Genomic DNA, 27615 nt, shown 5'->3' with positions numbered 1-27615 from the left:
TTCAGGGCGTGGCTTCTCTCTGCCTCCTTCCGAGGTGCCCCATTGCCTTCCTCTGTTTACTCCTGATTGACTGCCTCCTGCATCGGGCGTCCTTGAACAAGGCCAGCTGTGGGTCATCTTCATCCACGCTGTCAGGCTCACACAGCTGGGTCTGCGTCGTGACCAGATGGGAGGGGCCTGGCTGAGGGCTCTGCAGAGCCTCAATACTATCCTCAGCAAGGTCTCCAACACCCCCCTCCTTCTCCTCTGAATCATCCGACCCAACTGCCGAACCCACAGGCTGACCCTGAATCACAACAAAAACTCCTGATAACATCGTCTTTCTAAGTAGCCCAAAACAACATTTTCCCCAAAACTTATATGGTACTTCTGATTGTTCAGTAAGAGGAATATAAGGACATTCCCAACTGAGAGACAGAACTGATGAATCAAGTCAGCCATTTCAATGATTCATCTTGAATCACTGATGAAGTTGAACTTAATTTTCCAAGTCAAGGCATTGCTTCATAAGTGATCATCAAGATTCAGATAATCACTCAAGGCAAAGCTAGTTTCCTTGAATCTTTCCAATCTGCCAGTCATATAAATCTAATAAAACAATACAACAACATGTATTTACAAGAAATATGACTGAACGTGGAATCTACATATGGGGTCAAACCCAAGTTAAGACTCCAAGGCTTCAAGCATGATTATTGAATGCTTATACAATTCTTTGTATTTAGAATTGTCATATATAAAATAATTGGTTTAAATTATCCACTTTCTATCGTTTACTGAAATTGGTGCTGCTTTCATCACTCATTTAATATAGATTGTTGTGAAAACCCCCAGTTTTATTTTAAATGATATTATACCATGTTAGCCTTTTTGCATAATTCTAAGTTCAAGCATAATGAAATAATAATGTATGTAGAGTTGCAGATGGTCACAGTTCAATAAGCAAAATATTAAACATTTAACAAACACCATAATAGTAAAAGAATAATAAGCACAGCATGAAAAAGATTGCTATAGAGCATAACAGACTGTTCAGATTAAGGGGTGAAATAAAACTGAGGGAAGTCAAGCCATCTTCAAAGGTTGGGTAAAGTATTTTAAAAGTGCACCAAATCCCGTGTTGCTTCCTTCCCTGTAAACATCTGCAGATGCAGACAAGGTAAGAAAAGCTCTCCAGATGCTTGAAGGGCATCCAACAACCTTTTTCTGATTAAACAAATACATGTTGTGAAAATGAATCATCTAAAGGTCATATCATCCCAGTCACCAAAAAGCTCTAAGAAATTTGCTGAGCATTATCACTATTCAGTCTTCCATCCTTCCAAGGTTGGGGCAATTTGCTGACTCTGTAAACCACTTAGAGAGAGCTATAAAGCATGAGGTATATAAGTCCAAGAGCTATTTCTATTTCTATTGCTATTGGGCAGCAAGTGTACCACAAAGCATGGACATTTTACTTAATATTCAATGTGAAATACAGGTAGTCCTTGACTCATGACCACAACTGAGCCCAAAATTTATGTTGTTAAGTGAGACATTTGTTAAGTGACTTTTGCCCCATTTTATTGCCACTCAACTGTTAAGCGAATCACTGCAGTTGATAAGTTAGCAACCTGGTTATTAAGTGAATTTGGCTTTCCCATCGATTTTGCTTGTCAAAAGGTTGCAAAAGGTGATCACAAGACCTTGGGACACAGCAACCATCATAAATATGAACCTATTGCCAAGCATCTGAATTTTGATCAAAGGTTGTAACTGTGAAAAACGGTCATAAGTCATTTTTCTTTCAGTGCTGTTGTAACTTTGGTCACTAAATGACCAAAGTTGTGTAAGTGAAGGACTACCTGTCATTCAATTTTACAGGAAAACCATGCGAATGTTATACTGAGTTTTGGAAAGGCAAGGTATAACTGACATTACATTTTTAGCTTGGGTCTATGCTAGCATCTTCAAAAGGCACCAATACGCTTAGTAAGACTTAAAACTCTGATTTGTGTTGCTAAGCAGAATGGAAAGGATGGCCAACATAGCCAGATTAAATGGATCAATAAAGGAACTTTCTTGAGTCAGTTGGAAAATGTTTGCATAAAACTCTGTTTGTGCATCTTTACACAAAGGTTTTCCTTGATTTATGCACTTTTTAAAAAAACGTATCTCCTCCTTCTGATGTAGCTGTTATCATCAATCATATTTATATATTTTGTTTGGTTTCTTTCATCTTTATCTATGTTATGAATCTGAATCCAGAATTCCTCATGTACATGATCAAATCTAACTTTAAAAAAACCTTACTTTTTATCTTTACAACATAATTGCCAGTTCATATCTTATTGGACTGATTTTTTTCTTTTAGTTTAAGTTGTAATTTTGTAAGAAGCAATTCATGAATCAATCTGTAATCAGCATCATGCTGATCCATGTAGAGCATCTCCGTCTTTCCCTATAGTTCATTTGAGTCCAATGTTATCCATCTGTGGTATCTATTTTCATAGTCATCTGTTGGATTGTTGAAAGAAGGTATTTACTATAAACATTGAATTTTCTTGGCAGTATTATATTAGTTATGTTTTCTGCTTCATTTCTTACACTAAGGCCAAATTTTCCCATTATTATAGGAAACTGGAACAGCGAATTTGCCAATTTTATTTGATAAAAATATGTTTGTACATTGCAAAATTCTGCTGCATTTCCAAAATTAACTGGAGTTACTTAACTTGAATCAATTGAACATTCCAATTTGGTGATTTAATACAAAGGAGTGATTTGATTGAATTACCTTGTAATCTTTAATTCAAAACTTCTTTGCTATAAAGAATAGCCGACACATTTCAACCTATTTCAAATTAGTTTTAAATACTGTATGGTATTCTTTTGTGTATACTGAGGCCCTATATATTACTAAAACTCTCATTGTGTTTACCTGTTAGCATAAAGTTAACTCAAATGGTGCATATACTGCAATAATTTTTGAAACAAGGTATCAAAAATAAGCTAATTTAAAGAATGTTAAAAAAAATGAGGATTCATTATTCCTCTGGAATTGAACTTTCTATGAGGTTCAGATTCGTTTTATTCACAAAGTTGTGACTGTTGTAGTATCCTTGCAGTCATATGATCATGATTTCCAGCTCTCCCTACAAACTTCCCATAAACAAAGTCAATGGGGAAGCTGGCAGGAAGTCAAAAGTAACTTCTTCTCCCACTACTTTTTTGTCTCTGTGGTCTTTCTGTTTATCTGTTTAGGTAAGCAAATATTGACTTACTATTGATGCACATTTGACACTATGATTACTTTTCTATGTAAGCTATATAGGTCTTTTTTAGATGATTACATGCAACACTGGGATAAAAAAGAAGCTCAGTCTAAAATTTACTAATCATTCTGGTCACATCAGCATGCACTACTTTCTTTCATAGGATGACCCAGCACGTCACAGGGTTATCTATTTTTTTCATAAAGTCTTCCAGGTGTTTGAAAAAATGATGCTTTTCAGATCTCAGTGAAGACAGTGTAGCCATGATAGTTATGGACCTGAGAAGTAATTTCCAAAGAAAATATTGACAAACACGATAAAATTAGATCAAAAGGGGCATATATTTTTCCCATCATTGAAAGGAACGACTGAAAGCAGATTTGTATTGATTTTTCTTCCTTGTTGAGATTCCACCCATAAACTAGGAATTGCATATCTTTCTTCAAGACTCAGTTCTTTTTTTACATAAGGTAGGGAGGGAGCTGCCAATTCAGACCTATTCATATTTCAATTGTATGAATAATATATAGGAAAATTATCATGAGAGACAGAATTCAGTCTTCTTTGATGGAAAATTTCACTGTATGTTTTTACCACCTGTAAAGAAGACTATAGATCATTAGCCACTAGAAAATACAAGGAAGAATTTCCTCAAATATTATCACCAGGAGCTCTTTTAGATACTTTCATGCTTACTATGTCAGTAAAATGCAGACTATAGGTGGGGAGGAAAATGCAAAGCAATTTATACACAAAATTACTCCCTGAGGTATTATAGTTTTAAAGCTTTTGGAAGCTACAAAATGGAGTCCTTCAAACTTGATGTTATGCTAGTTAGACTATCAAAGCTGCTATCTTGAAGAAGAGAAGAATAGTGTAGCATGAAACAAGTTTTGTGATTTGCACACCAATTTTACTAGAAAGACTCATAGGCTCAGAATTTTTATTCCAGATTTGCTGCCCAACCTCAAGCACCTCCAACACAACAGAATGGGTCCCATTTACTTGTTTTCTCTGATATTATTGATGCCATTTTCTATTTCTCACTTTCTGTTGATGAGAATTGGAATACTAGAACAAAATGTGCAAATATTAATTCAAAGTTTTCTGTTCTCAATGCAAACAATGAACAGCTGCTTCAGCTCTTCTAGTCTTTTATATAATGAAAAACTGTCAACAAATTCCCCCCTATGCTGCCATGTATTTTTCCAAGCTTAATATGTCCAATTTCTGCAATCTGGAACCAATGTTATTCCAACAAGTTGGCTAATGATAATTCAGACTGATGAGATACATTTGCAAAATCCACTAGGAATCCATTGCAATCTTGTCTCAGCCTGATAGATATATAAATATTGAGGACTGGTAGATAGAGATCTACTGTAATAGCTAGTAGTTCAAAAACCTGTAGGCTTCTAGGTCAATAGTTAACCTTCAAAAATGTTCAGGTTTAAACTCAATGATTTATTAATCTTTATTAAGCTGTGTGTTTATTGGGGTTAGTTGACTAGGATAGATCTTTTTGATGTTCCACAAGACACTAATCTTCACACTGACCCACTTAAGTATGTGGTAGAAAAAGGGCAATGACTAGTCCAAATTCCCTCCGTGGATTTTATTAGAATTAACTTGAACCTGGGTCTCCTTAATGCAAATCTGACTTTTTAGTCATTGTTACCGCAAGGGAAGTAATAGATGAACAAACCTTAAAGCGTTTTGATTTCTATTTGCCCTTAGGGGTGGGTTCAAGTGAGCTAATAGAAAAAAACATGCCCTAAAGGTATAATTTTGATCCTTAAGGAATTACTATAACTGGGCTTGAGAAAATTTGGAAAGAATAGATTGCAGTAATGTGCTTTCTGAAGTGCACATGTACAGTACAGTAATATTATATTTCTTGGTTTCTATATAGCATTTTGTTTAATGACCCCTATTCATTTACTTCTGGAACACCTCAGATGCCCAATTCTGAATTTATTTCCAAGAATAGGCAACAGCTGTACACCATTTGCTGTGTGAGTTGTGTAATTCTACAGGATAGACAGGCTCAAATCAGTTGAGAAAGAATGTCTAGAAATTATACACAAAAGAGGGGAAAATTGAAAAATTGCCAATTTGACATTTACTGTCGTATCTGCCAGTTACTTTGCTGAGATAAAAAATCGAATTTTGAAGCAGCTTTGGGAAGTTACTTTTTCAGCTAACCCTGTTTTGTGTCTGGGGATTTTTCTAAAAAGAAAAAAAAGACTTCTTTGGAGTTGAAGAAGGAAGTGTTAAGCTGTTCCTTGTAAGTATTTGTCAGCTAATGCAGGCTATTCCAAACAGCTTGTGAACTATCTCAGGCATTTTTTTCTCCCTTTTATGGTGTGACTCAGTGAATTACTCAACTGATTTCTTAAAATAAAAAGAATATAATTAATATTGTGTCAGCTTCAGTTTAGGATCCATATTTCAGCACAATAGATTATTAAAGCAGGATGTTATAGCTTTGGGTTACAATTTTGTAAAAAAAACATTTTGCTCTGATTTAAGCATTGTCATGATGGTAAAGGTTATTTCTATTTGATAGGAATTAAAATTGTTTCCTTGCCTATCATAAGTCATGATGCTAATTTTTTTATGATGAAGTATAGATATAAATATAATTCCTTTTCAAACTAGAAGGTAATATTCTAATCATTATGTATGTTAAACTACAGACATGGAGAAAATATTTTGTATTAAGCAATTTATATAAAATAACAATCCCAAAGTACAAGTTTCACGAAGACTATGGCTATTGCAATGTAACTTAGGAAATATTTTGATTGATGTGTAAGGAATGGACAGAATAAAGCAACAATACAGTAGTCATACTGTTGACATGTTTCACCCTAATCGTTAGCAGATGTGAAATGTTTACGAGAAAAACAATTTGAGAACATCAGAGATGCAATTATGGGAAAGAATGATCAGGGAAAAAGAGGTCATATAAGAATTACTAGAAATGAGCATAAGTAATGTGTTAATTTCTGATGAGCTGCTTTTGTTCACTGTATTGTGTGCTATATATACAACGTGTACTTTCTTTTGTCTTCTCTGAGAATACAATTTCTTTTATGCTAAGAAAAAACCCTGTATGGTTGCAGAAATTGGGTATGGCTAGTCTAGAGAAAAGAAGCACTAGGAGTGATGTGATACCAGTATTCCAATATTTGAGGAGCTGCCACAAAAAAGCGGGGTGGGTGGGTGTCAACTTATTTTCTAAAGCACCAGTAGTCAAGACAAGAAACAATGGATGGAAACTAATCAAGGAGAGAAGCAACCTGGAATTAAGGAGAAACTTCCTAACTGTGAGGACAATTAACCAGTGGAACAGCAGAGGTTGTGGGTGCTTCATCACTGGAGGTTTTTAAGAAAAGACTGGATAGTTACCAGTCTCCTTCTTGAGCAGGGGGCTGGACTAGAAGACCTTCAAGGTCCCTTCCAGCTCTATTCTGATTAAATTGCTTAGGCTCTTCTCATGGTGAAAGATTAATATCAGAAGCGAAATGCAAAACTGACCCATTTTGGTCTTTGATTCTCCAGGTCAAATGAACCCAACTCTGAACTCCAGGATAGAAGTTTTTAATAATAATAATAATAATAATAATAATAATAATAATAATAATAATAATAATAATAATAATAATAATAATAATAATAATAATAATAGCAGCATACTGTTTTTTAAAGGTTTTGATAAATGCAAAAATCTGTACATTTCCTTGGGAAGTGCAGATTAACTCTATATCTATGTAGACTAGAATTGCCAACACCAGAACATAGTATATATTTTGAAGCAGTTGCTTCAGGATAGCAGGACCTGGGTGTACAAGTTTTACCTAAATATCATTAACTCAGCAACACACAATTACCTCTCACTGCACCATTGATTTAGTTTAGTTCATACACCTAGCAGAAAATTGTAAGATCTGGAAAAACAGAACACAAAGAGAATGCAAGTTTAACTTAATGACATTTTTATCTTTCTTTCACAAAAATAGTACAGGGTATTCAAAAAGATGGAGAAAGGTCTCTGAGTTTTTTGAGTGAACTGCAATATTATCATTCCTCAGTAAATACTTGGCATGATTATTATTCTGATATTAATTATCTTGTTTTACAACAATGTAATTTTCCACACTATGTGTCTTTGGTTATGCTTTTTACAACATGATTAATATTTAATGAAGTTTGCTATTTTAGTATATGTCTCTGGGTTTGTGTGTGTGTGTGTGTGTGTGTGTGTGTGTGTGTGTGTGCATGCATGGGTGTGCAGGTACATGTACCAGCAAGGGAAAGAAAAACAAGTGCACATGAAGATATTACATGATCATATTTATAAAGAGAGATTAATGCAAATAAGTTAACAGTACGGGAAAACCAGTAGTTAAATTGGCTTATCCTCTAAATTTATAGTACCAAAAACTCATTATTTGTTCTATTTGCACATAATTTACAATCATGATCACTATGTTAGCTCAAGAGAAAGTATATTTTCTGAACAAAACACAAATAGTAATTACAAATCCCCCAAATTCAATTAGAAATATGTAAATTGTCCAACTCTTAAGAGTTGAAATTATCACAATGAACTACAATGATTGTACTCATTTCCATAAGGTCAATGAAAACACACTTTTTGCAAATTAAATTTCTGAGTCTAGGACATAATGGTGCTCTTATGTAAAATGATCCCAACTTAATACCAGAATAACAATAACAACAATAATAATAATTCACATCATATCTAATTCACATTCACATCACATCTAATTCACATTCACATCTAATATGTGAGTGCAGCAAAATCGCGAAAACTGATTACAAAGCTAGACATGACTGAATTGCTAAATTCATCCACTGGGCATTGTGTAAAAAATACGACTTGCCTGTGTCCGAAAAGTTGTGGGAACATAGGGTGGAAAAAGTTGTCAAGAATGAGAAGGTGAAGATCTTGTGGGACTTCCAAATACAGACAGATCGCCATTTGGAACACAACCCGCCAGATATTGCAGTTGTAGAGAACCGAAGTGTACAGCTGATTGATATCGCTGTACCAGGAGATGCCAGAGTCAAAGAAAAAGAACTGGAAAAAATTACAAAATATCGCAACCTGGCCATCGAAACTGCATGATTATGGATGAAATGTGTAACAGTGTCATCAGGGCACTGGGAACTATGTCCAAAAACTTTGCAAAATACATTAAGAAATTGCAGCTTCCTGCAATAACTCCAGCAATGCTACAAAAAACTGCTACTCGGAACATCTTACATTTTAAGGAGGTACCTGGTTGATACCTAGGATGCTGGCAGCAACCCTTGTCAACCATCAGTGCCAGTCAGTTTGAATGATCAATTGACTGAGTTTCATGTTTAATGAATAAAAGAATACTAATACTAATTATTAGTAGGGACGCGGTGGCTCAGTTGACTGAGTTTCATGTTTAATTTATAAAAGAATACTAATACTAATTATAAGTAGGGACGCGGTGGCTCAGTGGGTTAGGACGCTGAGCTTGTCGATCAGAAGGTTGGCAGTTTGGCGGGTCGAATCCCAAGTGCCGCGTAACAGAGTGAGTGCCTGTTACCCGTCCCAGCTTCTGCCAACCTAGCAGTTCGAAAGCACGTAAAAATGCAAGTAGTAAAATAGGGACCACTATTGTGGGAAAGTAACAGCATTCCATGCGCCTTTGGTGTCTAGTCATGCCGGCCACATGATCACGGAGACGTCCTTGGACAAGCGCTGGCTCTTTGGCTTTGAAACGGAGATGAGCACCGGCCCCTAGAGTTGGAAATGACTAGCATGCATCTGCGGGGGAACCTTTACCTTTAATACTAATTATTAGTATTAGTATTAGGGTCTGCAATATTGTCATAGGTAGTAAATTTGACATCAAGACAAAACAGAAGTCTTAATATGACAACTTTGTTTAAATGCAACAAATACATAGAGATTAGACCAATAAATCACCGAAACCTAGAGCATTTATTTTTGTTGAGAATGAGAAAGTAAAATATATTGATATGACTGAATAACTGGTAAGCTTTATATCTGCTAGAAATTGTTAATTGCATACGATACATGTTGGTTCAACTTGATTTTGCATGTTCCAGAGTAGCCAGTTCCTTACAATGCTCTGTTTTGAATGTCAGGTAAGCAAAGTCCCTCAATAAAATAAATTTTGTCCTTTCAAAATGGAAAAGAAAAATAAATAAATAAACAAGAATTCCTTATGCTAACTTTGATCAAGCTGTCCTTCATGTTTACCCTGTGATAAACATGATTTATCCTGTGGTAAGATGAGTGGCCAATAAGTTTAATAAATAAATAAAGGTTTAAGATGCATTAGGGGAGAATTGTGTTGGGACAGTATTCATTCATAAAACTACTTTTTTCTGGATCTTAACTGTTTTCAAAATGCCCCAAACACATTTTTTTTTTCCTTTTTACAATACCATAAATTAGTCAGGTAAGAAAAAAATGGAGAATCTAACAGCTTTGCTCCTTTTTTTGTTCTCACTGCTACAAAAAATATGTTATCTCTAGGACTAAGGTAATCCTCATGTTCTGTGGGTGTATTAGAGGCCTGTAAGGTTGGGCATGCTGTGAGCCTGTATCTCCTTCCATTTTTACCTAAATTAGGAACAAGACTTTGACCCTGAAGAAAGCACTACTTTGTGTGTCATATGGATGTTGACTGATGGTGAGATGTTTTGGTCTTTTTGTTTGCTTTTGGGGTTTTTTAATTGTCTCCTTTGAGTGGTATATAAAGCTTGTTTATCTCTATGTGCCTGTTGATGGCCAATTTGCCAGGCTTCCAGGAATTCTCCGACATTTTTGGATTTGGCTTGATCTAAGATACTGATAGTTTTCCAGTTGAAATTATGGTTGAGCCTGTCCATGTATTGTGAAATTAAGGAGTTTTCATCATGTCTTCTAATTGCTAGTTGGTGTTTATGCATGCATACTCAGACAAATCGGCCAACAACAGGCATGTAAAGCTGAACAACATCTACATGCTGTTGAGATTAACACCAAGATTAATAGTAGATCAAGAATCAGGGAATAATACCACAATCAAAGAACTATCAATTCAGACAAACAGGATAACAGTAAACATCAGCCTAATCAAAGAAGCACCAATACTCCCACCAACACTGAAGGGCAAGCCAATAGTATATAAAAATAATAGCAAATCCCAAATACTTCTAGCACTGATGAAGTTAGCTTGGTAATGAAATGTTTGCAAGAAAACCAACAAAGTCTGAGAGCACCAAGGGCCCCACTGTTAAATCTTGAGCTACAAATATTTTCTTCTATCAAAACTTTGTGAGTTGGTTGAAAGGGAAGAGACATCTCTCTCAAACATTAAAGAAAGTGACCTGAAATATCTAAACGCTACTGGGATAACCTTCCTCAAATCCCAAGATTGCAGCTTTTATATATTTTATGATTATATGTTGTTGTTGTTGTTAGTTGCGAAGTCGTGTCCGACCCATCGCGACCCTATGGACAACGTTCCTCTAGGCTTTCCTGTCCTCTACCATCTTCTGGAGTCCATTTAAGCTCACGCCTACTGCTTCAGTGACTCCATCCAGCCACCTCATTCTCTGTCGTCCCCTTCTTCTCTTGCCCTCAATCTTTCCCAGCATGAGGCTCTTCTCCAGTGAGTCCTTCCTTCTCATTAGGTGGCCAAAGTATTTGAGTTTTAGCTTCAGGATCTTATGATTATGTAGATGCATAGAATTAAAGTTAAATTACAGAATGCTTCAATATATTTACATTTTGCTCTGAGAATTTTGCTGGAACATTCTGTGAAGAATATCAGAAATCATGATTTTATATCTATTTTTCTTCTCTATTTTTCTTCATTTTTTTTTCCTTTTCCTGCAATTTTTTGTTATTACTTTCTTTTGTTTTCCTTTTTCCTTCTAATTTTATATTGCTTTGTATTAGTTTTTATTTTCTTGTTTAAAAGTTTCAATAAAATATATTCGAAAAGACTAAGAAATTTCACAGCTGGTTTTTATCAAATTCAGTTCACATCATTAGATGTATAAAGTGTTATTTCAGGGCACTAGTAGATGCATATTGCTGGACCATGCAGACAGAGAGGTAGGAAGAAATGTAATCATTTTCCATGATTTAATTTTATTTAAAAAAAATTAAAACTGGTTTCAAAACAAAAAAAATGGCTATAAATCTGTCATTTATAGAAATGGCAAGTTTCTGGGTTATTTTATGACTGAATTTAAACAACAGAACTTCAAAGAGAAATCAAAATCTGAAAACAATGAAAGTAATCTATGAACAGTTCAGTTTGATCTCCAATGGCTTCAATAAAAATAATTTATTCTGTCACACTACAATATAGCATTTCAAGCAGCAGATAAAATGATGTCCAAGACACCTTTTTTAAGCTTTTCATACAAAAAGATCACTAATAAATATAAAACAAAAGCCACCCTGTCTCTTTACAAACTGTAATTTTAAATTTTCATTTTGCATACAGTATGTCGAATGGTGATACTTCATGTTTATCTAATTCTATCATTCACATATTCTGCATCCCACAGCTATACATATGCTTAGATAGATACAGATATACAGACACATAAACGTACACACACAAATGCAACATGCCCACATTTGTTCTTTGAGGCTTAAATTTCATGAATCAGATGAAATGAACTCACAAAATCTGATGCCCTTTGACAAGACTCTTCATCTGAATAGAGAAAGAAATTACACTACCAGATTATTTTTTGTTAATCCTGATTATTTAGTATTAGATTCTTTCCAATAACGTCTGTAGTATAGCACTAGCTTGTAGCAATAGCACTTAGACTTATATACTACACCATCATGCTTTACAGCCCTCTCTAAGCAGTTTACAGAGTCAACATATTGCCTCGAACAATCTGGGTCCTCATTTTACTGAACTTGGAAGGATGGAAGGCTGAGTCAACCTTGAGCCAGTCAGAATTGAACTCCTGGCAGTGAGGCATGAGTTAGCCAGCAATACTGCATTCTAACCACTGTGCCACCAAGAATCACCAACAACTTCAATATAGTATATTGATGCTGTACTACAGAGGTCACCAAACTTTCTTGGTTGGCAGACCAGAGGAAAAGGGAGGGGAAAGCATTTTATATGAGCGTGTGCACGTGTGTGAGCATGGGGCTGTGAGCACACGTGTGACATAAATGGGGTGGGGCTAGCACCCACATGATACTCACTAGCCCTGCCCCATTCTTCCATGGTGTAGCTCCCCATTTCTGCATCCTATGGTGCAGCCCTGCCAATTTTTGTGCCCTGCAGCACAGTAGCACCCCGTTTTTGCACCCTGAGGTGCAAAATGGTATAGTGTGATATGACACTTAGAGTGCTGAATTGGGACTTGGGTTTTGATTATGAAAATAAAAATAAGATAGGACCTCAACTTTGCAACCTCAAATTCCTTACAGGAAAGGCAGGATATAAATGAAATAAATAATAAACAAAAACATTTGTAAAAAAAATAAGGAAGCAATTCTTATCTATAGGATCTCAGTACATGCTTTTAAAAAATGTTAAAAATAATAATAAGGAAAAGGCATTTTTCAAGCAAAAATAACAGGAAGAGAAGAAATGATATATATTTCTCTAGGATTGGAACAGCAATTTTGTGCTTATTATCATAACTGACTTTATTTCTTTAATTTTCAGATTACCAGTGAGCTTCCACGTACAGTTAAAGGTGCTGGTTATCATCGACAAAATCATTCATAGTATAGGGTCAAGTTATTTGAGAAAATGTCTATCTACCAAAGTTTCTATCTGTCTGGTAAATCAGAAAGAATCAGTGTGTTTTAGTAGTTTCAATCAAACATTGCCACCAGTGGTGGGATTCAAATATGTGAATAACCGGTTCTCTGTGTGGATGCTGCTTCCGGAAGTCCATTCTGGGCTTGGGCAACAAAAAATTAGCTAGCGGTTCTGCTGAAGTGGTGCGAACTGGCTGAATCCCACCACTGATTGCCACCTATTGGGATCCAGGAAGTGTTCCTTGCTAGTGTGCCTGCCCTCTGGTATGTTATCCCTCCAGTGATCCATTTGGTTTCCACCCTGATGATGGCCCAGAAGCCTTCAAAAGTTTTGGAATCTTTGGCTGTTTTCCTAGGCCTTGGTCAAAGACTCTTTTGTAGCCCTGTTGAGTAAGTTTCTTGCTGATGTTTGTCCCATCACGTAAGACTTTATTTTTTTGCTGTTTTCTATTTTTAATGTAAGTCACCCAGAGTTATACTGGAGTTGAGTAGGCTCTAATTTTCTTGAATCAAACAGATAAACTTTCTTAGAAGTTCTAGGAAAAATCAGAAGGTGGTACAGATATACCTGTAATAATGTGATAAGTAAATTGAATTTCTGTGTGTAAATTGGCCTCTGTTCTTTTATCCTTGTTTGGAAAATAAATCTTGTGATCACAAAAACCTGATTATTGTAATTTCTAGGGGGGAAAAAAACAAAAAAAAACAAGAAGCATCTTTTGGCTTAGTTTCTGGAGACCACCCTAAGATTAGATAAGATATACTCTGAATTAAATTCCTTGCAGCAAGTTGTAGTTTGCTTAGAAGTACATTCTCTTTCCCCCTAACTGACTCTAATCCACTTGCAGTCTTTACAACATTTTCCTGCAGTACAGATCCTCCTGTCTGATTGAATATTTACTTCCATTCTCTCCTCCATCCAAAAGACGACAAGCATATCTGATTGAGTGTCACCATCTTCAACTTATCTTTTATGCCATATTTCCAAATGCAATGTTTTCTCCTGTGATAAGAAATTGCTTTACTATTGTCAAAAATCAAAATGTAAATTTCAGATAAAAGACTACTTGAGACCAGACTTGTTCTGAGCGGAAATGACCTAGCACCGACAATGTTGCCTAGTTAGGGTAATGAAATGTCTGCAAGAAAACAAGCAAGCTCAGACAGCACCAAGGACTCCTCATTTCAATCCTGAGCTATTCTTCTTCATTGGTAGAAATGACCTAAGAGATCTTGCTAAGGTTGGACACCTAATTTTTTTCTCTCTTCATCCACCATCAGCCAGAACCACTCGAGTAATTTTAGTACATGAAGTCTTACATTCCACAAGATTCCATTAAATCTTACCCCTAGTCAGCAAGATTCATAATAATTAAATAAATAACAAATTAGTTAAATAATTAATCATAGACCCAGCTCTAGAGCTGAGATTACATTTGCTTTAATATACTTGTAATGGGAGTTTTGTCCATGGATCATCTACTTTTATTTCATAAAAAAGGTAAAGGTTCCCCCGCACATGCATGCTAGTCATTTCCGACTCTAGGGGCCGGTGCTCATCTCCGTTTCAAAGCCGAAGAGCCAGCATTTGTCCGAGGAAGTCTCCATGGTCTTGTGGCCAGCATGACTAGACACCAAAGGCGCACGGAATGCTGTTACCTTCCCACCATAGTGGTCCCTATTTTTCTACTTGCATTTTTACGTGCTTTCGAACTGCTAGGTTGGCAGAAGCTGGGATGAGTAACAGGCACTCACTCTGTTACGCAGCACTCAGGATTCGACCTGCCAAACTGCCGACCTTCTGATCGACAAGTTCAGCGTCCTAACCCACTGAGCCACCACGTCCCTTTATTTATTTATTTATTTATTTATTTATTTATTTATTTATTTATTTATTTCATACTTCTACTCAAATTTGACTTTACACTATGCAATTTTATACTCCAATTAATGTAATTAATTAGAAAATAAATGGAACATAAGAGCAGATTTGCTTTATGAGTACAAGAGTAGACAAAAAAGTCTAAATATTTCATTACTCAAGTCTCACATGAGAGTGTTACTAACTTATCTTGGAGAAAATTTAGGTATGGTAGACATAATGTGAATCTGATCTTCTGACAAAATCGAAAGTAAATTAGGTTTCAATTTAATAATGATTTTCCTGGGTATGAGCCCTAATGAAATCAGTCAGGCTTACTTCCAAATAAAGATGCAAAGGAATACATTATTCTATTTACATTAAAATGCATGTCTTGTCACTTCTTATGACAGATTGATGGTTGCTTCTGGGTTTGGTTCAAGACTAGGCTATCTATATTATGTCTTATGTAGTTAGAATCTATTTTACATTCAGATCTACCATAGGGCAGGATTTTCAGGTTTCCATCACAAACTTATGTCATGTCACTTCTAGTCAGCAATTTTTGCCAGTTCAATAGGAAGCGGTCCCTAATTCTATGAAAAGAGGCAATGATAAATGAAGAAGACATCTCTGAGCCCAACACATATGAATAACCAGGGCTTTTTTTCTCATAGAATGCTCAGAACGGAGTTCCGGCACCTTTTTTGAATGGAACCTTGTAGGGTAGGCAAGGGGGTTGTATGACATGTGTGAGTTCCGGCACCTTTTTCTTTTACAAAAAAAGCACTGTGAATAACTATATAGCAACGTCCAACATTCTCTATTTAGTGAAGCTGGTGGAGAAGTAGAAGAATGGATTATCTGTTCCAATCAGGATTTGGAAAGGCTTTATCTTCCATTCAGAATTTAGTGATCCATCTGGTTTCAACAATGATATTACACTAGAGGTAATGGGGAACAGTGGCAACTCTTAGCTTTGGTTCATAAGCTAGATGCACCATTCATGGAGGGAGACCTAGGAGAAGTGACACATATTTTGGAAAACACCAAACTGGATTCCTGCAATGCGCTCTTTGTAGGACAGTATTTGAAGACAGTTCTAGAAGTTGCCATCAAGCCCATATTGAAGCAGTCGGATTGCTGTCTGCTTCTGGGTTCAGTTCAACTAGGTTATTTACATTATGTCTTATGTCATTAGAGTCTGACTTACACTCAGACTTAACATAGGGCAGCATTTTCAGGTTCCTACTAGAAACACATCTACTATCAACTACTTTTCCTTGGTGGTCTCAAGTAATGCTTGCTGAGTGATGGAATGTGGATTCAGAATATATGTACTGAATGTATCATAATGCTAAATTGGATATTTCATTGGTTCTAATATTAATTCTAAATGTATTCTTGGTTTGTTTTTTCCCCCAGCCTGGATTCTTTGGAATAGCCTGCACTAGACTAGCCTGCTTTCACTTGATGCTCTTGTGTTTGTGAGTGTGTGTGTGTGAATGTGTGTGCATTTGTGTGTGCATATGTCTCTTTAAGTCATTGTTGACTCTGAACCCAGCCTGCATTAGTCATACTGAATTTTAGGGATTTTATTCTATCTCAGTCTTGACAGTAGCCTGCCAACCCAAAGGTGCTTTTTCAAGAGGCAATGGGCTTTCTTGTTTTTCTTTGAAGCCAACACGGGCAAACCTCTTCCCCCCAAAATTCGACTTATAACACTCAACTATAACACTGGCTTCACTGTTTGTGTTAAGATAAAATTAACAGTTACAATTGGGAAGCATTCATCTGAAATATCCGTATTTAATGCAGCAAATTAAATAAATGATGGATACCATCAAATAAACTACTACCCAGTACTGTGCAGCAGTATAAATAATTTGGTTCGTACCCATAAAAAAGATAACAAAGGAATTTCTAGAAAGCAGAAATGAAGGAATCTTTTTTTTTTTTTTGCAAAATGTTGGTTATTATTTATCTGACCTTGGTATATTTTCTTTTCTCTTTTTCTCTCCCAGCATTCTATCTCTAATCAAGAGACACACAAAGTAGAAAAAGAAATGATTACAGTGCATGAATTGCTCAAATAAACCAATTTCTAAAGACCTTTGTAAAGTTTGCTAATGTCAAAAACAGCAGCTTAGTTAAAGGGGAAGAAACCCTTATTAATTTTAAGCAACTGTCTACAGGCCTTAGTAGCCAAATTGGATAAGAGAAAAACTTCATTTCAGCATTTCAGAACAGAATATGCCACCGTATGATACTGTGAGGTTTATTCATAGTTTTCAACACCCAAGGCAAAAAAAAACCACACACAACCTAATGAAACATGTGAAATGTATCTGCACAATCTCTACATCTAATCTGCAGTTGCTTTATTTGTCTTTTCAATGCAATCTGCAATAGCTGGGAGGTAGATTTTGAGACGCTGGACCACAGCTCTGCAACCCGCGGCTCCGGAGCTGCATGCGGCTCTTTCAGCCGTCTCCTGCGGCTCCCAGTCCCCTGCCATGTGCAGTCCAAAAAAAAAAAAGTGGGACTAAAAAAGTTCAACCAATCAATTCAAATATGCAGGGTAGTTGCATATCTCGCCTTGGCTCCACTCTTCAGTCAAACCCTGTTCTGCGCATGCACGCATGTACGCGCATGTGCACACATTTTTTGCGGCTCCCAGTTTTTCCTTTTGTGAGGGAACTGGTTCCGAGTGGCTCTTTCACTGTTTCAGGTTGCTGACCCCTGCGCTGGACAAATCTGTCTCATGCTTCAATTTCAGTGGCTACACTGAACAATAGTTAGACTTGGTCTAAAGGCTCCTTTCCATCTCTAGGATTTTATAAGACACAGAGCAGGCTCTGAAAGTAATCTTTTTTTCTCCCTCCATTTCTCTTCACCCTAAGGAAAAGTCTTCTCTGAAGCAAATACTTGCAATTGTACAGAACAAAGCCATCAAATATATATCAATACAGTAAATGTCCCGCATTGTGTTATATACAGTGATGTGGCTGACATCACTGCAGTATGGCCCTAGGATATGGATAAGAGTCACCAAATATAACATTTATATTAATGTTATTAAAACAGAGACTGCTTTCCTGATGCATTCATACTTACTCCCACATCAAACTCAAAATATGAAAAATGTTTGAATTTTGGCGTCTGACTTCCAAATGTGTCTACACAATATGCAAATGATGTTGCAACATTACACATGAAAAATGGGCTTAGATTCTTGTGAAACAGTCAGAATAATGAAAACTATTAAGAATAGTCCTAATGATTGTTTCGGTTTGGTGGAAAAGCGAAAGTGAAAATGAGTGCAATGTTCTAGAACATAGCTAAGCTTTTCAAAGCCATTTTCATTCTTCCAATCAATTCTAAAAAAAAATCACACTTGGGCTTAGTCCAGAGATAAGGAAATCAATGAAAAGTAGTTCACTAATAGAAAGCTGATATACTTTCAAATACAACTAATAGTCACCCTTTAGTTTAGAGATTGGCTTTTGATTTCCATTCAATTTGTCATATATTTCTTATTTGGAGCATACAAATTACACAAAATACCATGCTGATTACCATCAACATATATTTCTCTTTAATACATAATTCATGGTACCATTTAGTTGATTGTTAATTGCACTACCTGTGGAATCAAATGAATCACAATAATTCATTCATTAGCATACATGTTCTATGTGATGTCATCAAAAAACGAACATGAACCTTGTTTCAATGAATCAATGTGAGTTTAATGTGTGGGTTCACAAAGTATCCATTCATTCAGCATCCTAATCTCCATAACTGTACCTTCCTTAGTAGGAACAGGGGAGGCTGATCATAAATGTTGATAAAATTCATACCAACACAAGAAATATATTGTGCTAAAATTCAAGTAAACATCCTTGAGTGACACAATTATGGTAAATATATTACTTGAATCTGGTCCAGCCTGTTTTCAGGATACCAAAAATTGTGTCTCTTGCCATCTCTGCCCTGGATTCTAACTGCTCTAACAACATTAAGTAGTTTTGATTTAATAAATATTTAAGAGTTACTGAACCACATCTCCATATTTATAACCACAGTAAAATAATACAAGGTTGAGAGATCTGTTCAGAAATGAAATATAAATCCTGTTAGGGCAAAAACATTTTGGTACTGGCAAAAGGATTTTAGATCACTGTTAATCTTCTTTGTTACATAGATAAAGTATCCCATTTTGAATAAGCATTATGCACTTTCTTATACCAACATTTCTATACGATGAAGTAGCGGGAATTTACTTTCATCCTTGAGTGGCATGTTCTGCAGATCTCACAAACATTGAAGAATATTCCATAATAAAAAATAGTACAAAAAAAAACAACCCAAATGCAGCTACAGTATGTATGTATGTTGGGGTATTTGTGTGTGTGAGTCCTTAGTAAATATATAATTGGAAATGAGGCCACCTGCGTCAAACATTTATTAAGAAATATTTAGAGTCCAATCCAAGAGCTGAAAGCTTGAAGAGGGGAGAACTGAGATCTCAGTAGTGTTAAGTCTTATATTATATACGCATGTGTGGACTGTAGAACAAAAAAAGAAAAGTAATATATTGTAAGCTGGAACTCTTTACTGAGACTCCATTGTGATCTAGAACCCTTTGTAATTGGGTTCCAGGCCTGCATAAGCTTCCTCTCTCCTAATGGGTAATGGCATGAGACCAAGAATGGTTTCATTATGTATAAAGCTTACACATGAGTTGTATAGTAAGACAGCTTTAAACATTTGTTAAGTAAATGAGTAAAACTAGCCCAAAATTGGCTAATCCAGTCCCATCAAAATTTGCAGGGGTACTTCCATGTTTATTTAGAGTTAGTTTTCCTGAAAAAAGTATGTTTGGATCAAAGAGGCTAAAGTAATGGTTGTTGTTGTTTTTAGCTACGAAGTCGTGTCCAGCCCATCACGACCCTATGGACAATGTTCCTCCAGGCCTTCCTGTCCTCTACCATCTTCTGGAGTCCATTTAAGCTCACGCCTACTGCTTCAGTGACTCCATCCAGCCACCTCATTCTCTGTCGTCCCCTTCTTCTATTGCCCTCAATCTTTCCCAGCATTAGGCTCTTCTCCAATGAGTCCTTCCTTCTCATTAGGTGGCCAAAGTATTTGAGTTTTAGCTTCAGGATCTGGCCTTCTAAAGAGCAGTCAGGGTTGATCTCCTCTAGGACTGACTGGTTTGATCGCCTTGCAGTCCAAGGGACTCGCAGGAGTCTTCTCCAGCACCAGAGTTCAAAGGCCTCAATTCTTTGGCGCTCAGCCTTTCTTATGGTCCAACTTTCACTGCCATACATTGCAACTGGGAAGACCATAGCCTTGACTATACACACTTTTGTTGACAGGGTGCTGTCTCTGCTTTTTAGTGTGCTGTCTAGATTTGCCATGGCTTTCCTCCCCAGGAGCAAGCGTCTTTTAATTTCTTGGCTACAGTCCCCATCTGCAGTGATCTTGGAGTCCAGGAAAATAAAATCTGTCACTACCTCCATTTCTTCCCCATCTATTTGCCAGGAATTGAGAGGGCTGGATGCCATGATCTTGGGTTTTTTTAATGTTAAGTTTCAAAAAGTAATGGTGAGTCTTACTAAAAGTGAGTCTTATCCAACTGTGAATGGAACAATTTGTTTGTCAAGTATATTGTTACATACATTGGGAAAAACATACCGAGATTTGAGATTTGGTCTAGACCAGGAGTATCCAACCTTGGTAAATCTCCTGTCTGGCTAGGGAAATCTGGAAGTTGAAGTCCACAAGTCTTAAAATTGCCAAGGTTGGACACCCCTTGTTCTAGAGCAAGACTGTGCAATAAAATTGCATTGATCAATATTCCTCTTTTATATTTCAAAGAGATTGTAGATTCTAATATTTTGGTGAAACTATTTTCAATCGGTAGTGACAGTCTCATTGGCTGTAAAGCCTGCGCTTGGTGCCCATTTGCTTCATTTGTTGGTGGTCAGTAAACAAAATCAGGTTTCTGCATCTGTCAAAAGCATCTGGCACAATAAAACTAGGGAGATCATTTTAATAACAGATTTGGAAATAGCAGACATCCAAATAAATCTGCTCCCCAAGTGACAAAGTAAGCAAATTAATGGTAGACACTTGGAATTTATATCAGTGTGAGGCCTTAGGGGCGAGGGGGGAGAGGAAGAAACTTGATTGTGATTGATACGGGGAATAGTACACTATAATTCTGAATGTGGTATTGTGAAATATGAGTCAAATTGGATCAGATCAAAAACAATATGAATTATTTTCCTAACCACCATAAGAATGACTTGTCCTAGTTTTTTCTTTAGAAAGCTAACTAAAATGACATCATTTATTCCCAATGTCGCCTTGTCTTTTATTTTGTTTTAACCAGGTGGTAGGCCTGTTATAGGGACGTGGTGGCTCAGTGGGTTAGGACGCTAAGCTTGTCAATCAGATGGTCGGCAGTTTGGCGGGTCGAATCCCGAGTGCCGCGTAGCAGAGTGAGTGCCTGTTACTCGTCCCAGCTTCTGCCAACCTAGCAGTTTGAAAGCACGTAAAAATGCAAGTAGAAAAATAGGGACCACTACGGTGGGAAGGTAACAGCATTCCGTGCACCTTTGGTATCTAGTCATGCCAGCCACATGACCACAGAGACATCCTCGGACAAACACTGGCTCTTTGGCTTTGAAATGGAGATGAGCACCGGCCCCTAGAGTTGGAAACAACTAGCACGCATGTGCAGGGGAACCTTTACCTTTACCTTTTAGGCCTGTTATGGTAAAGCCTTTTTCCCCTCTCAATATGCAGGTGGTCCTCAGCCTACAACCACAATTGAGCCAATCATTCTGTTGCTAAGTGAGACATCTGATAAGGGAACTGGGCAAAGACATGGAGCATAGAGTGGATTCTGGCATTCCAGAAACTTGTTAGCATCAATGGTCTCAAGAAGCCATATTGAGCAGCCTAAATGACAAAGTAAGCATTTAATTCTTATGAGCATAATTAATGCAGAAAAGACTATTCACCATGAGCTTGCTTCCTTCCTGCATACTTCTGCATACTGTACATATTTACTCCATAGTTTACTTTCCAGTGGTGGACCTAATAAGTGTTTCCAGCTAGTAATGGAGTATCCTTAAGCATTCTTCAGTAGTGAAGTATCCTTAAGTTTCTAGGTTGCCATGGAGAAATGCAGTTCTCTAGTATTTCTAATGCTGCTATTCTTTGGAAAGTGATAATTGCCAATGGTTCTTGGAGGAAAATTGCTTGATGAGCTCCAGTTTCATTTTCAGAATGAGAAATAGTCTGCACACCTAGCCCGATCAATCACACATTACCAATTAGCTTTAAAAAGTCTCTCTGCCAGCACTCCAAGTAGCAAGGACTTTAAATGGCATTATCGTATTATTGGTATATGCAATAAAGGCATAATTTGGATGCATAATGACTCACATTTATTTGAAGAATTATATTTGGTTCAAATGTGTACAAGAGATCTCTGTATGGTTTTTTATTTATTTATTTCTTAAGGCCTGGTTTAGTAATTTCACTTCTGACCTGACTATACTGTTCTGCAGCAATTCATTTAGCCTCATCAAGATGCAAAGACAGTTGTTTCTTTAATCATGATAAATGTAATTGTTTTACACCTGAATAGTTTTTGTTGCTCACGTTTCACAGGATAGTTGCTTCCAACAGGCTTACTTCTTTCATCTTGTTTTGTGACAAAATTAATGTTACAGAGTGTAGAATGCATTTAAAACTCTATGTAAGAAGACATATGTTACCTCTCTGGTAAATGGCATCAGGCTAGACTGAAGCACAAAACAAACTGGGCACTTCTGATAGCTTCATTGTCTAGGTTGATCCTTTACATGGAGTGGCAAGCAAGAGGTATCTACAGAATCTCACAATTTAATCTAAATGAAGAAACAAATGTTGGGACAACACGATGCAGGCTCCACTACTTTAATAAATTGCAAATTATGACGAATATTTAAATAGATGGAATTAACATTGTTTAGTCAGAATTGGCAAGCCACTTTGCCACTTATACTATCTTATCTGTTCAATCAGATGACCAATTGCAACACGTTTCTAAATCCTTTCTGTCATTTTTTCCCCATTTCTTCTCCTCTTCCTACTTCTCCTTTTTTTTTTAGGATTTCAAGGATAACTACCGTGTACAGGGAACTGTCATTTTACATGACCTGTAAGACTTATAGGCTTCAGCTAATGCAAAAATTGGCTATACTTGTATGTTATTAGATTTATATCCTCCCTGTATTCATGCCTATTCACTGCCATATGATACAACCACAACAATGGATTCTTTTCCCAAAGGAACAATGTGGTGCTGGGATTAATCTCTAAGGTTCTAAACAGACTTCAGTCCAGGGTGTTTGGAAACATGATCTTTCTCATATATTTCAATCTGATCACTAGGATCATCAATGGAGTAGTCCTGGTTGTTATCTATGGATATTCATTTGGGATTAAGTAATATCCCAAATAGACTATGTTCTGTGGACTACATTGGCCACCTCTTCATAAGTAAATGCAATAATTTCACATTCCATCCATGAGAATTTCTCTAAAATTTTGTTTCTTTCCACTGCTTTCATCTAATAGCAAAATTTTGTGAGTTAAAAGGGGAAAGAAGAAAGTTTTTTTAGAAATATCCCTTTGCACCCTAGCGTGTCAATCCAAAATGACCTCCATCTAAAATCCTTTTCATGAAATACATCAATGCAAGAAGGGAAGAAAAATCAGCCAGAACAAACAAAATTATTGACTTTGCTCTTTTTGGGATTACAGCCCTACATTATTTCTAGATTCACATTTTGCTTTCAAGTTATAGTTAATTAAATCTTTGCTGCCAAGTAAGTTTTTTTTCTTTGAATACATATCATATCAAAAATGCAAACAGGAACATTTTTAAACAGATTGTATAACAGCAGCATAGACAGACCTATCTAAACAAAGGGCTTGCAAATCTCATTTCATCTGATACAGAAATCACAGTAAAATCTGATGAAATGAAATATAACTAGTAATACTATTGACTGTGGATCTGAAAGCAATATAACCCAGGCAGTATAATGCAAATGTGTTATTTTCTTGATACTGGTCACCTTTGGGAATATTGTATTTTGGGATATATTACAAAAATCCAAAAAGGAGAAGTAGGAATAGAGTACACGGCCATTCAATAAATTAAATACAAGCGAGTACCCTATGTAAAGTCACAGTGAATTAATCTTGTTGACAACAAATACTTGTTGACCAAGTTTTCAACACCTGCAAAGCTAATTCTCAAAAAGATAGCATCTTTTATTTAATTGCCAAGTTGGCTTTCTGTGTCAGTTTTTCTAGTTTCCTGATAAAAAAACAAACGTTCATGAAATCTAGATTCCCACTCCCTAGTCCCACAACATTACAATCTCTTACACACTGTGAGAAGTTTGCTGTTTGTCGTGTTTTACTCCATTTTTATTTATAAACATTTAAACACTTGTGATCCTAAAATCTTAATATTATCCTGAAACCATGATATAAATATTTGTAGCACTTTCTCCATCAGTGTTTTGGCACCGCTATAGTACCCTGGGGTTTGCATACTATAAACATGACTGATGTTCTCATTCAGAAAATTTTTATATGGACAAGTAGTTAATGGTTCCTGTCCATGGGTCTAAATTTACCATCATTGATGCCATGCATTAAGACTGCATAAATTGAACCACATTGAACTTCAGTATCAGATTTAAATTCCTGGAAGACATTTCTGAGTCTCCCAGCAATGTATAATGTAGGATTCCAGTTGCAGTTTAAGATCCTAGATAATATACGGCCAAGTTATTTACAGTAACACCTATCTCTTTTTTTTGCTTGCCCCAGCAGAAACAGAAGGGACAAAATGCTCCTGATTCCTTCCCTTAAACTACCGTTCCACAATCTTTTAGAGTTGGCAGCCAAGTGTGTGTGTATGTGTGTGTGTGTGTGAGGAACAGGGGATGGTTATGTTTGAGGGGCAGGCATGCGCACACAGCTTCATTCATTGACAGCACTAGTGGAGCTGTGAGTGCAGCACTTGCCACTCACATGAATGGGGCTGCATGTGCACATGTGCTCACCCATCACTGACATGGTCTGGTTCTATATGGATCATGGCCCGGTAGTGGCCCACTGCCTTAAACAATGTCATATTATTGAGTCCTTAGGTCCTGCAGTTTCTGCTCTATACAATAGTATCCCTGAAGGTCTAGGCCTCTAGGGAGATTCTCAGTCATCCAGATCATGATTGTCATGAGCTCCTGGCTAAGCTGATCTTGGGGTGGGGGTTGGATGCCGTGGAGTCAGGAGAACGATGGGAGCAACTGAGATACCATGATGGATAACCATTTTGCTACTGCTCTGGTAATTGCCTGTGTGCTCAGTCTTATCTCTACCATCTGTTTGGCAGCCTCAATTGGCACAGATTTTTGGTTTGAGTACCGTAACCCATCACCTCCCAAAAATAACAATGAAAGTAAAGCCACTTGGGATGAACCTTTTGGTGAAAATGCAGATGAAAACTCTTACACTGAAGCACTCTTTCGATGGAATGGCACCATTGGGCTGTGGCGGAGATGTATCACGATGTCTGAAAACTCTCATTGGTATAATTCACCAGGTTTCAATCAATTCCTTCCAAACCTCAACACCACCAGCAGTAAAACAGGTGAGATGGTCACAAAGTGTGTCAGCTTTTCTCTTTCGGATCAATTCATGGAAAAATACAAAGATCCTGGGAATCATAATAGTGGCATTGATCTGAACCGAACCTATCTCTGGCGCTTGCAGTTTCTCCTGCCTTTTGTCAGTTTAGGACTCATGGTTTTTGGAGCACTTATTGGAGTCTGTGCTTGTGCATTGCCACTGCCATTGCCACTGGAGTTCTCCACTTCCTAGCTGGTTTGTGCACACTGGGTTCAGTTGGCTGCTATGTAGCTGGAATTGAGCTGCTCCATAAAAACTACCTCCTCCTCCAGTCCAAGGCCAATTTGGCTGGTCCTTCTGTCTGGCTTGTGTGTCAGCACCTCTGCAGTTCATGGCCGCTGCCCTTTTCATATGGGCTGCACACACAAACAAGAAAGAATTCACACTTTTGAAAGCCTACCGAGTGGCATAATAAGATCCTCATTTTTCCTCAAGTCTCTAATTTTCATACTTTTTTTTAATCTCCTTGCTGTTATTTATATGTTTCAGAGGATGCATGCTTCTAATTACATTTATTGAAATGGCTTGGAATTAAAGAGACTTAGACACCAGATTATGAGGAATTGCTTTTTCTTGCCAGAGATCTATAAGATTTCAACACATTTTTAAAATACATCTGACATACTTATATTTTCACATCTAAACTTCATCTGCAAAGCCAACATAGGATCCTTAAGGAGATGGAAGGTCTTGACGAAATTAAAATGGATAGAATGTGTATCAGATAAGCCAGGACCACATTTTTCACAGTGGTAAATATGCAGCCTCCTTGAAGGTTGAGATATAGTTTTGTTCCCCTCTTCAGACCTATTACTATGTCTTTTTCAATCTATTTGGTCCAGATTGTTATAACATGGTTGACAACTGTGGAATTTTTAAATCTTGTGAAATAATTATCAAGATTGTGTGTGCATTTCTCTCTCTCTTCTAATAGAAGCATCCATAACAAGTTTTACTTTCTAATTTGACAAATATATCTGTATATAAATCTGACTTTTTAAATATTTTATTTATGCAATACTACATTTTATAGAATTATTATTCATGTCACCTAAGCGAACAATTTTGTTTTAAGATTGTCACGAAGGTGCTTTTTCAAAAGGCAACTGGACTTTTCTTTGTTTTGCCTTCAGGAAGTTTCACTTTTCATCCAAGAAGCTTCTTCAGTTCAGAAAAAAACAAAGAAAAGTCCAGTTGTCTTTTGAAAAAGCAGCTTTGGCAGTATCCTGAAGAGATCCAGACCGTCCTTTCATAAGGCACTGAAGACAAGACATTTGGGCTAGCTAGGAAGTTAAACAAAGTCTGTTGGTTGATTGACTTTACTGCAGTTTCTATTGTAAATTGGGTTTGTTCTTTCTGATCTTGGATATTTGTTACTCAAATTGATGTTTTAATTGTTGGTTTTAAATCTCGTATGTGCAGAGTCATTGCTAGAAAATGGGTGGTCGTATAAGCTGTTTAAACAAAATGCTGTTTGTTTTCTTAAGACTACTTCTCTTCTTTCTTTATATAAAAAAGATGTCAGAAATCTGAATTGAAATTCTCTTCTCCACACTCTGCCAAAACCCATTTAGGTTTCTTTTCATTATGGAAATTAAATTCCAGATGTCTCCCTATATTCTTATGTGCATAAGAACTTAGGAGTTCAGTTATCAGTGGAAGCACAAACATTCATTCCTATATAAAATATAATTTTGGCTCTAAGGTATATTTTAAAGTTGATGGATGATCACTTTCCTGCATTAGATTGCAATAATCTTCCTACTATCCCTGGTAATTCAGCATTCAGGATAGAAAGTCATTTTTTTATATAAATTAGAAATAGCTTCAGAATGAGATGATGGTGCCCTCTCCCTCCCTTTCCATTCTTTCTCTCGCTCTTTCTCTCAGTAAAA

At 36.6% G+C, this 27615-nt stretch overlaps 2 protein-coding genes across 3 annotated transcripts in view; one reads left to right on the top strand and one right to left on the bottom strand.

Annotated features, from left to right (window-relative positions):
- GRID2 (glutamate ionotropic receptor delta type subunit 2) overlaps positions 1–27615 on the bottom strand; it is a 1115417-nt gene that overhangs the window by 971104 nt on the left and 116698 nt on the right. The window lies entirely within an intron of this gene.
- Positions 25349–26132, top strand: LOC308670742 (claudin domain-containing protein 1-like; the record flags this gene model as incomplete). Its single annotated transcript, XM_081332419.1, is given in 4 exon segments — positions 25349–25634; positions 25683–25874; positions 25877–25969; positions 25972–26132. Coding segments are annotated over 4 exon segments (732 nt in total).

Source organism: Vipera berus (genome assembly GCF_964194415.1).
Source record: "Vipera berus genome assembly, chromosome: 7".
In the NCBI taxonomy this organism is placed as follows: Eukaryota; Metazoa; Chordata; class Lepidosauria; order Squamata; family Viperidae; genus Vipera; species Vipera berus.
The sequence above is the reverse complement of the archived record's forward strand: the minus strand, read 5'-3'. Positions and strand labels throughout refer to the sequence as shown.